This window comes from Enhydra lutris, unplaced genomic scaffold (genome assembly GCF_002288905.1).
Source record: "Enhydra lutris kenyoni isolate GAN:26980312 unplaced genomic scaffold, ASM228890v2 scaffoldscaffold30, whole genome shotgun sequence".
NCBI lineage: Eukaryota > Metazoa > Chordata > Mammalia > Carnivora > Mustelidae > Enhydra > Enhydra lutris.
Genome location: NW_019154114.1, coordinates 3,613,739 through 3,630,266, shown reverse-complemented (window position 1 = coordinate 3,630,266; position 16,528 = coordinate 3,613,739). Strand labels below are relative to the sequence as shown.

Here is a 16,528-nt window from a genome sequence, read left to right as displayed (position 1 = left end):
ACACACAGAGCTGCTAACCAGCACTCTCTCTGCTGCTCGTGTCACAGCTTGGGTCCTGGGTTTGTTTCCTGGACTGGAGTCCGTGTTTGGGCAGCGGTCTGCTTCCTTCTGCCCTCACCAGCCACCTTGTCTAAACAGGTATAAGCAACTGTTTCTGTAGGATAGTGTGCTTGGGTGGTAGGTGACACCTCTGTGACTAGATCCCTCAGCGGCTGCACCTGGAGTATCCACCCTACCCCGCCCCAAGCCAGTGCCCACCCCGGAGGGTTAGTAACACAGACCGGAGCCATCGATAGCAAAATGTTCTTCTCCCTTCAGGATTTGGTACATGACAGAGGCATGGTCTGCCACAGTGGGGTCATCTGCATCAACAGCCGTCACACGGATGACAGAGGTCCCTGAGGAAAGAGCATCCAGGGGTTATTGCCTTGGGACTGCTAGCCCCTCGCCCCGTTCCCGGATGAGGACAGTTAGGGGGCCCAGGCTGTTCCCTGAACCCACCTCCCCCAGAGTCCTGGCTGGGAGAAAAGGCTGCTTTGTGTTCTTAGGAGCTTGCATGGGCGATGAGTGCTGATAGTGCTGGAGGTCCAGCCTGGTCGTCTTTGAAGGAGGCAGAGAGCAGGTGGTTTTTAGTCATGGGAGAAATGAGGGAGGGGACGGACAGGTGGGTTCATGAGGAGAAGTAGAGGAGAGTGGCGGTGGAGAACAAAGGAATGGGAGGGTGTCCCTCAGGGGTGAGTGCTACATCTCTGTTTCTCTTGAACTCCAAGATCCCCATACTTTATAAGAAGATCTGTTAAGATCTCCCAGGTTCTTGGCTGGGAACCTTGGACCAAGCAGTGGAGAAGGGAGCCCTTTTCTGGTACCTACTAGAGGCTGAGGATGGAATTGAGGAAGTAGTAACTTGGAGAGGCCTGGGGTACGGGCTGGTGCTGCACTTGGGGGTGAGGGCTGCGGTCCTCCCCCTCCACTCCTGCGTGGCTCCTAGAGGTGACTTCTCACTGTAGTGGCCAAGTTGGTATTCTTCCTGGGTGAAGGCTATGCTTTTAGAGTGCTAGTCCTGAGCCAGAGCAGTGGGTGGGCTTTGCTCCGAAGAGTAGTGAAATGTGTGTCTCTGATGGTCAAGGCTCAGTTATGATCAGGGTCAGGACTCAGTCCATGATCAGGGTCAGGACTCAGTCCATGACTAGGGGCCAGGCCAGTGTTTCTTTCAAGCCACATAAAATAGCACCTTCACTGAACTCACTAAATCCTGACCCCAGGCAGTGAAGTTGCGGATGGGAGAAGTGCCTTCAGGCCGCGGATGAGCGGGAGAGGAGGGGACGGTACAAACAGGGCACATACCCACAGCTGACATCTCCGGCACAGACGCGTTGAACAGCCGGTGCGTGAATACAGGCCAGTTGTCATTCACGTCATGAACTTTGATGGTGAAGCTGGAAGGAGACTCGAGGTTCTTGTTGGTATTCTTGTCTACCACCAGGGCAGTAAGGTGGTACTCAGGGATCTTCTCCCTGTCCAGCCTCTCGAAGGCATACACGTCCCCTGTGTCCTCCCTGACTCGGAAGACCTTGCCCACAGACTCTCCTTTGAGCACATACTTGGCGTTCTTGCGGTTCACACTCGATTTGATCTAGGAAAAAAGAGGTGCCATGAGCGGAGGATGGGCGGGGTGGCTACGTGCATGAGTCGATGCACGTAGGTATGTCGGTGTGTACATGCACACCTGCATGGTTGTTCCTGTGTGTGTACACGTGTGTGGTGCTGGCCAGGGAGTCTAAGTGTGGCACTTGCAGCTTTCACAAGTGTCTCCGACTGGTCTTTAGTGCGTGTTCTCAGCCAGGTCCCTGCGAACACTACACCCGCGGCGCTTGCCCAGCCTGCTGCCCTCTTATGCCCAGAACAGCACTTGGAATGTCGTAGGTGCTTGCAAAAAGATTTTTGAGGGAAAGAGTGTACTTTCTGCCAATGGAAGGCAAGGGATATGCTGCCCCTTACTAGTCACTTAAGCTTTCTGAGTTGTGGTAACCTCATTGTAAAGTGGGGATATCGCTTCTATATGTTGAGCTCCTCTAATGAGCAGAACGGTGCTTTCAAAAGTGAATTCCAGAGTCTTTTGCTGTTCCACACGAAAATTCCATTCCAGTGAGCTAGGAGATGGCTGGCACCGGCTAGCCAACTTACATCTTTAGGAAGGTTTGTGAGCTGGTGTTAAACACAGCCGTTCTTAAAAGTTCAGTTATATAAACTTATCAATTAAATGAATCCTATTAAAAGCAAAGATAGCCTACTCAAAATTCATTGCTTTCTCATGATTGTACTACATTTTACTATGGTCTTGAGGTTATGTCTGTGTTGAATGATGGAAATACCACACGGTGCGGTGTTAATACATATCTTTTCACAACTCTGTCTTTGGTGCCATTAAGTTAGGACCTTGAAACAGACATAGTGAAAGTATTTACACATGGAAATGAGCAAATGCTGTGAATCAGGACTTTTTCTCCTGGAGAACCAGTTGTCAGACATTTATCAGCAAACTACCGATTCCAGTCAATTTAGTTTTGGAACGGTACATAAAGTGTTCTCTTCTTGGAGATTTACAATGCATAGCCCTATAGAAGAAAACTAATGAGCTTTAACTCAGGATTTCCCATTGTAATAAGAACATTTTTCCTTTGTACCACATAGTATTAGTGCCCTAGGGACTAAAATTTATCTTTTAAAATAATTTTTTAAAGATTTTATTTGTTTATTTGAGAGTGAGAGAGAAAGAGAGAGCACAAGATAGGGGAGGGTCAGAGGGGGAAGCAGACTTCCTACTGAACATGGAGCCCAGCGTAGGGTTTGATTTCAGGACCCTGAGAGCATGACCTGAGCTAAAGGCAGATGCTTAACTGACTGGAGCCCCCCAGATGCCGCAAGAACAAGATTAGAAAAAGATTTGGAAGCTAATGTACGTAAAGCCATTTGCACAGGCTCTCAATAAATACATGTTATTATTTATGGTATATCCATATGTTAAAAGATATTAGGGTAGAAGTGCTAAACATTTCATTTATAGAATCTTAGAAACAGACTTTAAGGAACATAAGAGTATCATATTTCATGCATGTACAGTGGTACTCTCATAGATGATTAGAATATTTAAGAAAATGCAGTTCAATTCAATTAAAAATGTATAAATCAGTTGCCTAAAAGTTGCTAGGCAGGATGCTGGAAGCACAGGGGTAATCCAGACTCCGTTCCCGCTCCCAGGGCTGAGACTCCGAGACAGGGCCATATGGGTCCAGGGAGCAAGAGCCTTGAGTAAAGGTGTCTGATGAGGAGAACCAAGAAAGAGTGGGTGTCAGGACAGAAGAAGGAGTGTCAAGAAGGGTGTGGTCAAATCCCGTGAGGCTAGAAGGCATCCCTAGGCTTGAGCAGCAATGCAACCCCAGAGCCCTGGTTGAGAGCAGCATCGGGGCAGGAGGTGGGGTGGAAAGCCAGAGGACAGCTTAGAGAAGAGTCTGCAAGGTGAGGAAGTGGAGACGGCGTGAGGGCCTCCACCTTGGGTGGAGCAGAGCTGGGAGGGCCTTGGTGTACTGGGTCCCCGCGGGTTCATAAGGGGGTCCCAAGACCCAGGGGCCAGGATGTATGTTGAACAGTGGGTCAGGAGACAAGAAGCAAACGCCCCAGCTCTGCAGCCTGTGGCTCGGGGGAACAGTGGGGATTCAAGGAGAAGGGACAGTCTGGGACTCTGTGCGAGTTGCTTAGGGTTAGTTGGTAGTTCCAAACTTGGTTCTGGGTGGGGGTTGGTGCATTAGGACCCACAGGGGCAGGGGTAGTGATGGGGAGCGACTGAGCTTTGACCTATTTTATTGGAATTCTGCATAAGATGTCATTGGAATATAAGCTCCTTCCCTCCAACACTTTATTTTTTAGAACAGTTTTAGATTTATAAGAAAATTGAGAAGATAAGACAGAGAGTTCTCATGCATCCTGCTCCCAGTTTCCACGATTATCAACGTTTTATGTTGATGTTATGTTAGTATGGTGCCTTTGTTCTCATTAGTGGGCCAGTCCCGATACATTTGTAGTGACTGGGGTCCATCATTCATACGGATGCCCTCAGTTTTTGCTTCATGTCCTTTCTCCGCTCTAGGAACCTATCCAGGATACCCCATTACATCTAGTCATCATGTTTCTTTGGGTTCCTCTTGGCTATGACAATTTCTCAGACTTTCAGTGTTTTTGATGACCTTGACAGTTTTGACGGGTACTGGTCAGGTATTTTGTAGGATGCTTCTCTACTGGAATTTATCTGCTATTTTCCTCATAGTCTGAGAGTATGGGTTTCTGGGAGCGTGCGCGCTCTCTCTTTTTTTTAATTATCAGTATATTTGGATATAACATCTTAATGCTGAAAGCCATGCTGACCCATGTTTATGGATTCAGAAAGCTGCTCAGGGCTCACTCCCATTGTCCAACCAATCTGTAAACAAAGGCTCGGGACTGTGGCCTTGATAAACAGAGATTTCCTTCCCTCAGATTACGTCTTTGGGAGCCAGGAGGCGATCCTTGGAAACTTGTCCTTGCCTCTCCCAGGCACCCTGTTCCTCCCCAGGGTGGGGACTGCTTGTGGCTTCTCTGTCCCCTGGCCCCATGCCAGGTGCCAAGTGAACGCTCTTGGCAGATGATGGCAGGCCTGACGCTCTTCCTGCTGCTCGAAGACCCTTGGGAGAGGAGAGCCCTCTGAAGGTTTCCATGTCAGGGCTATGCATGAGCCAGGTGGCTTCCGCTTTCTGCGGGCTCTCCCTTCCTCTCCCCGCAGATTTTCCTCGGGGCTGGCCGTCCTCGTCAGTGGCTGATTCATGGCACAGTTATCCCATTGGGAAAGATGTAGGTGGGTTGATGACATTTTCCTCTGTGATGCAGAGTTCACGTTTGTGTTGGAAGTCAGGAACCCTGCGCTTTCCTGGGGTTGGTTCTCCTCGGGCTCTGTCTGAGTCTTACCATGTGACCCTGGTCACGCATCTTTCTCTCTGAGAGGCCATCCCGAGGCATTGACATTTCCCAGCCATTCTAGGGAGCCCAAGGAGCCCGTGGGCACAGTCAGCCGGCTGGTCTGGGCAGGCTGTGCGTGGAGCTTCCCTGGTCGGCCCCACCCCCAGCTGCTGGGGCACCATCTTCCCTTCCCTGTCACCACCACCACCTTTCCCTTCGGTGTCATGACCCCTTCCACAAGCTCTGTCTGCTCTACCACCATTACCTTCACAGCCACCGGCCGCACCCTGCCAGCCAGGACAGTGTGTGTCACCAGCTGTCCCGCTGCCACCATCATTGCGGGCCACCTGCTCCTGATGCTGCACCTGCTCTGGGGCCCGAGCCTTACCTTGCCCACATAATGGGGCAGTGAGGTGTTTTTCTCTTCATCGATGTGCATCTGGTTCCAAATCCAGTCTCTCTTCTGGCGCTGGTGGGTGCGCAGCACGCCGGGGGGGTCCGGTCGGACAGGGCTGGGGTCTGTTGCCGCCACCACCAGCGGGTCCAGGCAGGTGCCCACCGAGGCGAGCAGCAGCACGAGCACCTGCATCTTCTGAGAGGCGCCGATCTGGGGAAAGAGTGGGGACACCGCCAAGGCGTGGCGGTCATACTCCGGCATGTGAGCTGCTGCCTGCTGCTGAGGGAACTTCCCTTATGTTCACTCTGCTGTCCTTTCCTCTCTGCTCATACCGGCACAACCAGACGCTGTTCCTGCCCCGCCCCCACTTGCTCCCGGTCTGGGGGAGGGAGGCAGACGCAGAAACCCCTTCTCCTGAAGTTCACGTGCGCTGGTCTGGAGGCGAGTACAGGTGACCGAGGGACCCCCTGAAGGGCTGGACGGAAGGTTTTTCTGGAGGAGAGGGTGATGTGGTTGCTGATGGGAGCTCCCAAAGCCCTGTGCTATGACACCCCATAACCCTCCTTTTACACACAAGACGTTAAGTTCCCACCAGAGCGAGTGGTGGGGCGGGGGATGGAGCCTTGGTGTCTGACCTCAACAGCTATCACTTATCAAGTACTTATTACAAGCCTGACACTGTGCAGCAGGGCTTTACGTGTGTCATCTCATTTAATTTTCCTGGTTACTCTCGAAGTGGATTAATTATAACCCTCACATGACCAACAAGCCGAGGAGCAGAGGGGTTTAGTTAACATTCCTGAGATCCCAGACTGTGAGCCGCAGAGCGAGACTCGAACTAAGTCTGCCTGGCCCCAAAGGTCGTGTTTTCTCCCACTGCCCTCTCTTGTCCTCACAGCTGCTATGGGGTGGGACTTCAAGACGCCTCTGCGCAAACATGCCCTCCCCACCCCCGCCAGCAGGAGAGCCCCTGTGGCACTTTTGCTTTGATGCTGTATTCAGAAAGTCCTTAGGAAACCCCAGTGTCTTAACCTGGAGGGTCAGGCCCTCACCAGGCCCAGAGCTCACAGTTGGTGATCAGTTTAGTAACTATTACAAGAACAGGAGTGGGGGAGGGTAGGGGATTGAGAGGCTGGGCTCACAGGACTGGCTTCATAGTTTGTGCAGCCCAGTGTTAAATGGAAGTGTGGGGCCCTTTGTTCAAAAAGTATTAAGAATTTCAAGATAGATACAGAAGAACATGAAAACAGGCCTTAAGCACAGGGCCCAGTGTGCTTGCAGACCCTAAATGGCAGCTCTGGGGACAGGAAATCAGCCTGGACCAGAATCTTGGGTCACCCAGAAATCACAGCCTGGTTTCATCCTGAATTCCAGGAAGGGAGGTTTCTCCCCACTCCCCTCTGGTAGGTGAAGGCTGTGACTCTGGTTATCATTATGCTCTCTCAACCCTGATCCCATTAGTCTACTCATGCTGGGTCCCCACGTCACTCATCTGTGGCTCCTGGGTAAGTTCAGGGTCAGAGGACATATGGGTGGGAGTGGGAACCAGGGTTTCTGCTTGGAGAGAGACAAGGACCACAGGATCCTGGATAGGAGGCTGCCACCTGGGTTGTCCCCCATCTTGGCCTGAGGGAGAGCCTGGATTTTGCACATTACAGGAGTTCTGTAAACTCTAGTAACATTTCCTCTAAGACGCTGGCGCCAGGCTGTCCTCAGTGAGAGCCCAGGATGTCTGTGCTGGGCTAGCCTGGCCTCTGGGTCTGCTGATCTTAGCATCTGAGGCCCCCACCCTGTGGTCCCTGCTGCTGGCCCAGGAGGAAGCGGGCTCCCAGGCTTGGGTGGGACAGAACACTGGAGCTTGTCAGTGAACGCACATGCCATGTGCCTGGGGAGAGGTTCTGGGTCTCAGTTTCCTCAGTTATGAGGTGGTGGAACTGAAGGAGGCTTGCTGTCTTTTGAGAGTAGGACATGGAGAGGGTAGCCCCTCTAGGTGGGAGGAAGGCAGCGATTAAAGATTTGGGGATGTTGGGAGTGCTGGCCAGGAAGCTGGTCCTGACTCAGGGGACGTGGCTGGCATGCCCCTGCCCCAACATTGCCAGACTCAGGCCTGGAGGGTTATTTCCTTTTCTGCCTACAAAGGAACTTCGAGTCTTGGTTCTTTCTTCCTCCCAAGTGAGAAGTGACTCAAATATGAAAAAGTAAAACAAACAGAAGTGAAACTGAGAAACGGAGAGAGAATCCTCAGGCCTTTAGACAAGGTGGAGTGCGAACCCATGCACTGAGCCAAATGGGTACTGAGTACCTACTATACATGGGTTCCAAAATGGGCACTGGGGTACAGCAGTAAGCAAGGCACATGGGATTGACCTCAGGGAGTGCACGCTCTAGTGGGAACACCAGGAAAATAAGCAAGTTAAGAAAATGCCAGCTAGTGTTACACTGGGGGGTGCAACTCAGAGAGAGGGTGGCTGGCTGAGGTCAGGGGAGGCCTATCAGAGAGATGACACTTAAACCAGCACCTTGGTGTTAGTCTTAGGAGTACCAGAGGAAAGAAAGTCTTTCTAAGCAGATGGACCAACATGTGCGAAGGCCCTGAGGTAGAAAAATAGGTGGGGTGCTTGAAGAACCAAAAGAAGCCCTGGGTCAGATAGAAATGAGCAACAAGGGGTGAGACATAGGAAGAGGTGATGAGGTCAGTGTGGTAGGCTGAGGGAAAGCCCCCCAAAGATGTCCATGTCTGAATTCCTTGGAATCTGTGAATAAGTTACTTTCTATGACAAAAGGACTTTGAGCAGATATGATGAAGTGAAGGATCTTGAGAGAGGGTGGATTATGTGCACCATGTTATGCATAATATAATTCCAGTGTCCTTAAAAGATGAAGGCAAGAAGGTCAGAACCAGGTAAAAGGAGATGTGACAGTGGAGACAGAAATTGGTGTGATATGTGGCCAGTGGCCAAGGAATGTGAGCGGCCTCTTGAAGCCAGAAAAGGCTAGGAAACAGATTCTCCCCTAGATCTCCAGAGGAACGCAGCCCCGATTTTTAGCCCACTGAAACCCGTGTCAGACCTGGCCCCTCCAGAACTGTAAGAGGAAAAGGAAATAAATTGTGTTGTTTTAAGTCACCATATTTGGGGTAGTTTGTTGGCTCAGCCATTGGAAATGGGTACCATCAGATTGCGTGGGGGCAGCCTGGGAGAGAGCTCTTCCTTACGAGGGTGGGAGAGTGACGTGGTATGATTTGCAGAGGTCGTAGCTGTGGCGAGGAGGCAGGCTGGGAGAGGGAGACCCAGAGGCGGCAGTCACTGTCACCAGATTGGGGTTAGGAGGGGAGGGCCCTGGGGTATGCTTCTGAGGTGGAGTGACTGGGGCCTGCTGGAGCGTGGGATAGAGCGGGGAGAGATGAAAAGGGTCCCTGGGCTGGTCCCCCATCCTGGCCTCTGCCACCGTACCCCCATTGCAGCACAAGCTTGGGCCTGGTCCCAGTGTTGACTGGTCCCGCTGCAGTCTCAAATCACAGCTCCCTCTCCTTCTGGAGAACATTGAGCCCTATCTGTGTCTTCCCTCCTCCCCAAGACCGGCCACAAGTCCGTCACACATGGATCTTTCCTCTTCAGGCTCAGGTGGCGCAGGGTGGCGGTCGCGGGCTCAGTGTGCTTCCTGTACCTCAGCCGCACTGCCTTGTCACTGCATGACTGTGCACAAGACGCTCTACCGCCCAGAGCCTTGCTTTTACCATCTGTACAATGGGAGCACTAGCATCTACCTGTCAGAGTGGTTTTCAGGCCTGAATTCCGAAGTAGTTGCAAAAAACACTAGTTAACAATGAACCCAAATGTGGACGAATGCTCTGTGACGCGGGTCTGCTTCACCGAGTTGTCGAGTTACCATTTTTATTCCTTAACACCCAGTCATCCCAGCTCATAAGGTGGTGAGAGATGGAGCCAGGATGTGAACGGAGGCTGCCTTTCACCCCAATACTGCTCTCCGCACCGCGCCGCCTCCCCCTCTGGGGACACTCACGTGTAATGATGATAAACAGCTGTCCATGCTCAGCTTTCGGAGATGCTGTCTCATTTGGTTTTCATATTATTTCCAGGACGTAGGAATTACTGCCCCCATTTCCCAGAGGGAGAAACCGAGGCACAGAGACAAACAACTCAGAAGTGGTAGGTCTAGAACCCTTACCCAGGTCTTTTTCTGAATCCTGGGCTCCTTCCTCACCCAAACTCAGAGGGGCCCGAGGGATTTTTCTATCTGAAAAGCCACATTTATTTGGGTCTTTCACCTTTTGTGTTAGAAATTTGGCCTCCAAGATGCGGGCCAAGAGGAAGGGTCTTGTCGAGGATTGTCTCTCCCCCTACTGCTATTGGAGAGGAAGTCAGCCGTGCCCACAGCTGGAAGCAGAATTGCCTTTGGCCGCACCTCTGGAGGTGTGGTCGGAGCTGCAGCCCGGGTCAGGCTTCCTTTAGCTCTTCACCTTGCTATAAGCTGTTTATCTTCACCAAGTTTTTGGAGTGATCAGAATGCTGCCAGGTGAATTTGGGGTACAACTGATGAGCAGAGGGTCCGAGGAGTTTGGAATTGAATTCTCTGCTCAGAAAGTCCCAGCTGAGGAGCCCCGGGAACTTGCCTGACAACAGCCTTCAGGGGCAAGGGGACCTGCTTGGCAGCTCCACGCAGAGGCCAGATGCCAGGCCTGGTCCCTGTCATGCAGGATTTGTGATGGGGCCCCACCGCTGGAGCCCTGCTGGAGGCTTTTGGGGGCAGGGCCAAATGCATTCCTGGAGGAGGGTGGGCCCTCTGTGCCCTCTGTCAATCTGGGAAGGTCTGGGGAGCCCTGAATGAGAGGACAGGGTGTGTGGTCCAGAGTGAGCGGTCATGGAACCCAGGAGAAGGGGCCAAGGAGCCTCAGAGAATCTGGGGGACAGCGGGGCTCACCTATGCCAATATGGGAGGTCGGGGCCGTGGAGAGCTCTGGGCTCCATGTTTTTGTCCACAGCGGGTGGGGCCCTTGATCCAGAGGCCTGGGCTGAGCCTGAGGACTGAGGGGTGCTCTGAAGGTTGAGCCAAATGTGGGCACCTGTGCCTCATCTGCTCCTCTCACTTGTCTCCTGTGTGGGTCTGGGGGTGCTTGGTGGGCTTCTGGCAGCAGTCCAGCCTACAGGACGTTAACCCACCAGGCTTGGTCACTGCCTCCCGGCCTCTGCACTTGGCGTTCTCTCTCTTCTGCCTGGATTTTAGTCACATGTTCCCACTTTTTGGAAGCCTTATCTAGAGCTCTGGGCTTACATAGGCACTCAACAAACATTTATTGAGCACCTGCTGTGGGCCCCGCACCAAACTACATGTGGGGAGCCAATGCAGTCTGTAACCCCATGGGGAGGGATACTAACCGTTTGATAAAAAATACCCAGTTTTAAATTGTGTGGTGTGCTGATGGAGGAGAGTAAGAAGCTGGAGGTGGGGGCCAGCAGGCCCTAGATTGTTCTGAGGGTCTCAGTCCAGGTGGGAGTCTTACTTTTCTCTGACCTACTATGGGACATCAGGCAAACATCCCTTTGGTCCCTTTCTATTTGTGGCCTCCATCTGTCACTGAGTTTTGGTCTCGAAGGCGCTGTGAAGTCTACTCAGCTCTGTGAGTTTAAAAAAGACTTGGGGGACACAGAGGGAGACAAAGGGAGGGGAAAGGAAGAGCTGGAGCTGCTCCTTTTGTAGCTACATAGACCCTAGGAAGCCTGGACCCCGCTAGGAGCCTCTCAGTGGGATGGCCTGGCAGGTGATGCTGGGCTAGCCCTGCCCCCAGTACCAGCAGCCCCCTGCTCCTTGACCTGACCAGAGCAATGTTCAAGCCTGAGGTTTTAGGGGCTGAGTCTAGGCCTGAAGCGGTTATCAGGCAGGGTGGAGGGCCCTTTGGGGTGGGGCAGAGGAAGCTTGTGGGTCAGGGATACACACATGACAGGGATACCACATGGACGCACAACACCATCAACGGAGTCTTCGTAAGTACACACCCCTGTCCCCACTCACCCACCTTCCCTGAAGAGTGGCCCCTCTGCTCTCATGCAGTACACCCCCTCCAGCCGGGACAAGATCGGGCAGCTGAACCCAGCCCCAGGCAAAGCATCAGAGGGCGGACAGGACGATCAGTCCCAGCCCAACCTCCCACAGGCTCTGGACTCTAGCCCAGAGGCCCTGGGTCAGGGATTTGGGGCCAGGCTTTGGGAAGAAAGGCCCAGAACATGTGGGGCTGTGCCTATGGGAAGGGCAAGTGCTGGAGCCCCTGCTCCCTGTGTGGCCCTGGATGGCTCTCCTCACTGCTTTCCACCCTACCACCTTGAGCCTCAGTCTGGGACAGAGATTGGAGCCAGTGATCCCCGGATTCCCATTTTGTCCACGGGATGCCTAGCATTTACAGCTGGGCCTTGGCAGCTGGTAGATACTGGGAGGATGAAGGGGGAGGCCCTAGGGGCCTCGGGATGGGGTGTGTTGGGGGACAGGATTAGGCAGCTGTGAACTGACCCCTTCGGGCTTTTTCCTTGTTTGTGGCTTAATTCAGGCTAGGGACCTGCTCCTGTGGGTCCCAGACCTAATCTCCTTCCTGTAGGGTTTTCCTGACAGCTTCTCTCTCTCGACTCCCCTTCATGCTGATTGTGCTATCCCCCTGCTGACCACTCCTCCCTGGCTCCCCCACCCCACACCTTGCAGGATGAAGCCTAGTTCCTGAGCCTGGTTTCAGGGCCCAGCATGGCATAGCCCCTGCCCATCCTGCTGGCTCTCCTCTCCCCTGTCTCCCTGCCCCTTCCAGCCATGGGGAGAGCTAGACAATTCTGGAACACACGTGGCTCTTCCTCTCTCCAGCAGACCCTTTGCACAGGCTGTTCCCTCTGTATGGAATGCACTTTGCTGTGTCCCCTGGGTAAATGCTCTCCTTCTTTCCAAGCCCCAGGCTGCCTCTTTGATGAGGTCTCTTTGACTCCTGCCCCTAGCACAGCCTCTGCCTCCTGGCCTGAGTGTCTCCGACCTGGTGAGTTCTGGACTGGTCTCCACTTTGACCCAGCATCATGCTACATGAACTCAAGGCCCTGGACTTTGAGGTGTCAGTGTCCCCGCTGCTCCCTGTCAGCCTGCCTCAGTCTCCAGTTCTGGTCTTGTCACCACTTCCCTCCTCACAGGATTTAAAACATAAATTCTCATACTTAAAGGCAAGACCTTGGGTGGTCAGAGCAGGTGCAACCCTTGGTATAGCTCAAAAGAATCTCCTTCCCAAATAGCATCGCTACTGGCCCATCATATTAGACATACCACCAGTAGGATTTTGATTCTTTGAGGGCAAGTTTCTTTGTGTCCTTTGATGAACACACTCCTGTCCCTGTGCAAGAAACCTTTTATGTAGACCTGGCCAGACAGAGCTCACAGGTTGTCATCCCTTTCCATACCCATGGCAGACATCACTGATTACAGTATTACAGTATATATTCCCACTGAACTTGAACTCAGTCCCTGAATCTTCAGTACAATCTTATAAGTAGATACTAGCAATTCACCAGACTTAGTTTGTGATTTCAAACAATTTTGTGCTGGGTTTCTGGGCTCTAGGATTATCCAGTCTACCCCCTGTCTTCTAATGGGGGCAGCTCCAAGTTTCAAGGAGACAACACCCCTCACCCCCCAGCAGGGAGGTTTTTCCAGTCGTCTTTGGGCTTCCTGACTTTGACTGAGGCTCTGAGACAGTCATTGGGAGCGACAGAATGAGCCCCACATGCTTCCCTATTTGTACTGGCTGAGCTGCCCAAGAGCTGTGTAGCCTTAGGCCCATTCCTTGCCTCTCTGAGCCCCAGATCCCTCATCTGTAAAGGAGGCAACAGTAGCTGCCTCCTTGGTCAAGAGGATTAAATGAGATCATTGGTGTGAAACCTGGTATACAGTAGGTGCTCAGTAGGTATGCAGTTGTCTGGACTCTTTCCTACCCACCCACTCCAGCCTGATGGCAGTGGGCCTGGCTGGCCAGCTCACACCTGACTTCACTTCCTGGTTCTTCTCTGGGCCCACCTCCTATACCCCTCTGTTCCTCTTCAGAAGGAAATCTCATTCACTGCCTGCCTGGTCCATGTTTCCCCTCCTCCCAATATCTGTGCCTGCCAGGATCTGACGGTTACTGTGACCCAAGACAGATAATCTGGAAGTCCCTGAATGAGTTCAGGGACCATTTGGTCCATCCCCTGCCCTAGAGAGAATAGAAGACTGAAGGTCAGAGAGCAGACCTAAGACCTCTCAGTATTCCTCCTCTAGGAAGCCTTCTGGGATTTTTCCACCCAATATCTGTTTGGACTTGGGTTAGGATGGACTTTTTAGAATCTCTAGCCAGAACCCAAGCTCCCCAGGGCAGGACCTGGCTCCTAGAACATTCCTTCCAGCATCATTTGGCTCCTGACTTATTCTCATGGCCTCTTCTGTGGCTTAAACTGTCAGGTTCAACTCTCCCTGACTTTTCCCCTCTCCGAGCTTCACTATGGAGTGTGGTGGGGCTATAGGGTCAGAAAGAGGTGGCCTCACTCCTAGTTTGCTTCCGTCTCATGCTCACTGTGTAACCTGGGACTGCCTGCTTGGTCTCTTTCGGCATCCGCGGTCCCCTCTGTCAAACGGGATTTCTTTTAGTAGCTTTAGGAATGGTGGGGAGGGGGCTGGTGGGGAGAGGTCCTGGAAGTAACTGGGATGGATCCCCATAGGCAAGAATCCCAAGATTTTTCTAGAGTGATTGGCCGCCGTGTTCACCTTATGTCCCCGAGGCAGCAGCAAAGCTGTGAGTCAGCCAGCTTTGGAAGAAAATACATGTGGCCCCTCTGGTTTCCTGCCTCCGCGTCCGGCCCTTGTTTCACAGTACAATTGGTCAGGTTGAAACTGCAGGGTGGGCAACTTAACCCCTGCCAGGCCAGAGGATGCCTCCTCTACTGCCTTACAATGGTAAGCAGCAATCGGCAGGGCTGCCTGGGCCCCTTGGGGATCACCTGCTGCCCCCCAGACTGGGGCCCAAAGATGGCAGGTCTCTGCTACTCCCCACCACCTGAAGGGGAGCCAGAGTCCCTGGTCTTGGCATTCATGGCCATCACTGTCGCCAGCCCTCCTGGCATTTCCTGCTCTAAGTGGCCACTGTGGCCTGTGGCCACGGCAGCCTTCCTAAACCCACTCAGTTGCCCAGGCTTCCTGCCTCCCCCAGAGTGCCCTTCTTCTCTTGCGGGTTCCTGTCTGTCCCCTTCACACAGCAGCATCGTCCACGGGCCGGGGAACAAGCTTGGCCGGAGAGCTTGCCAGGGGAAGAGCTGAGCCCACAGCCTCTCATGTGCACCCCACCCCACCCCCCACCTGCTGGGGACTGACTGACCTCAGGGATCAAAAACTCGATGACATTCACAGCTCTGGGGTAATAGCTACATTCAGCTGTGATTTCCTGATGACCCCCTTCCGTGAGCCATTCCTGGGTGTGGACACGTCCTCCTATAATTGATTCATGAAAAGGCTGCTTTCCTCTGGTTTATAGATGAGAAACCTGAGACATGGAGGAAATCCTTGGTGCTAGAAAGAGTCTGGGCTTTGGGGAGCCAGTCCTGGTTCAGATACCCTCTCCCGATCTTACTTTGCCCAGTCCGAGTAGCCTACCCTAGGAGCAGAGAAAGGATGCATCTAAACTCATGAGTTTGTTGGCAGTAGTAGAATCATGAGCTCCATCTTTAGAACCTTTTATCCTTACCACCTCCAGTTCCCATGATGGCTGGCGCAATCAGTCCCTGTCTCCATTGTTCAGACGAGAACATGGAGGTTTAGAGGTGCTGAGTAATTTTCCCAAAGCAACATGGGAAGGAGGGGTAGATCTGGGGATCTTACCTTAAACTGCCTGCATTTAAGTCTTTTGGGGGGCTTCCCTGAAATATGAGGGCTGTGGGATCCCAACCTTGGGGCATATGGCTGTAGCTCTCATGGCTCTAACCTGGCCCCCGTGGTGTCCAAGGCAGGGAGGGGAGGGATCCATAGGCAGGGCCTCAGGTGCTCAGGGCCGGTCCTCAGCAGGCCTGTTCTAAAAATGAGGGCAGTGGCTGACAGAGCCCTGGGCTCAGGGCTCCCCTTCTGGGGCTCCTCTCCCAAGGCCAGCATAGAACTTGGGCAGGAGGGACAATGTCAGGCCTTGGTAAGCCCTCTCCCATGGGGGAGGGCCTCACAAGGGGAGGGTAGGCCTGGTGCCCATCCTCTGCCTCTGATGGCAACTCAGACAGACTCCCGCCCTCTCCGATCATGGCGCCGTGGAAACCGGTGGGCCTTCAAGTCACACGGAGTTGGAGAGTCTCCCTGTGGGAGAGCATGTCCTTCTCCCCAGTCCTGAGAAGGCCCATTTGTGCCTGTGCCGCCAACACGAGACGCACCCTCCTGGCCCTGCTCTGAGCCTGGAGGAGACCTGGTCTGCCCCCAAGGAATGACTCTTCCCTGGGACCCCTGACAACAACCGCACTATACACGGGGAAGCCGAGCACCCTCTCAGTTTGGTTTAGGGTGAAGTGGGGTGAGGGCTTTCATCACTCACCGTGCTCGTGGGCTGAGAGGTGTCCTCGTTCCGTCCGACCGTCCTTCTGGGGCTGAGCTGCTGTGGAGTGTGTGAAGCTCTGCCGATAGCCTTTGGAGGAGAGCCACACCCAGCCGACTAGGGAGGCCTGGCTGCCGCCCCTTCAGGTTTTCCAGCTGGCCCTGGCCCACTTCCCCCTGGGATGGCTTCCTGTTATTGTTCCTTTGTGAGGGCCGGGCTGGCTGCAGATAGGCAGGCTCTGTGGTGGGCGGCTGCCTCGGCCCGGCCAGGCTCTCCCCACAGAGGCCTAGGCCTGGATCTGGCCCGGGATGCTCACCTCAGACCCTGGCCCCAGGCCTCAGCTCTGGGGCCCTAGGCCCAGCACCCGCCAAGGCCCTTAGTTCATCCTCCTTGTAACCCTCAGGGCAGGTGTCATCACCCCATTCTGTAGCTCAAGGCACTGAGACTCTGAGTTTAAGGGGCTTATCTACCCAGCTGGGGTGTCCAGAGCCAAAAAATCCAGCCTGGGTCAGCTCAGGCTTGGACCCCGATCTTCCCAGGTGGCCCCCTGACATGCTGAGAGGGGTCGACTT

At 53.4% G+C, this 16,528-nt stretch overlaps 1 protein-coding gene across 1 annotated transcript in view; it reads right to left on the bottom strand.

The window, feature by feature from the left end:
* Positions 1-16,069, bottom strand: part of LOC111152834 (cadherin 5) — a 31,153-nt gene extending 15,084 nt beyond the window's left edge. The window contains exons 1-4 of the mRNA XM_022511504.1: positions 15,957-16,069; positions 5,375-5,593; positions 1,345-1,633; positions 282-398 (exon numbers count right to left, since the gene is read on the bottom strand). Of these exons, the coding sequence (XP_022367212.1) occupies positions 282-398; positions 1,345-1,633; positions 5,375-5,575 (607 nt within the window). The 5' untranslated portion in view covers positions 5,576-5,593; positions 15,957-16,069. The remainder of the gene's footprint in view (positions 1-281; positions 399-1,344; positions 1,634-5,374; positions 5,594-15,956) is intronic.
* Between the last annotated feature and the right edge of the window lie 459 nt (positions 16,070-16,528).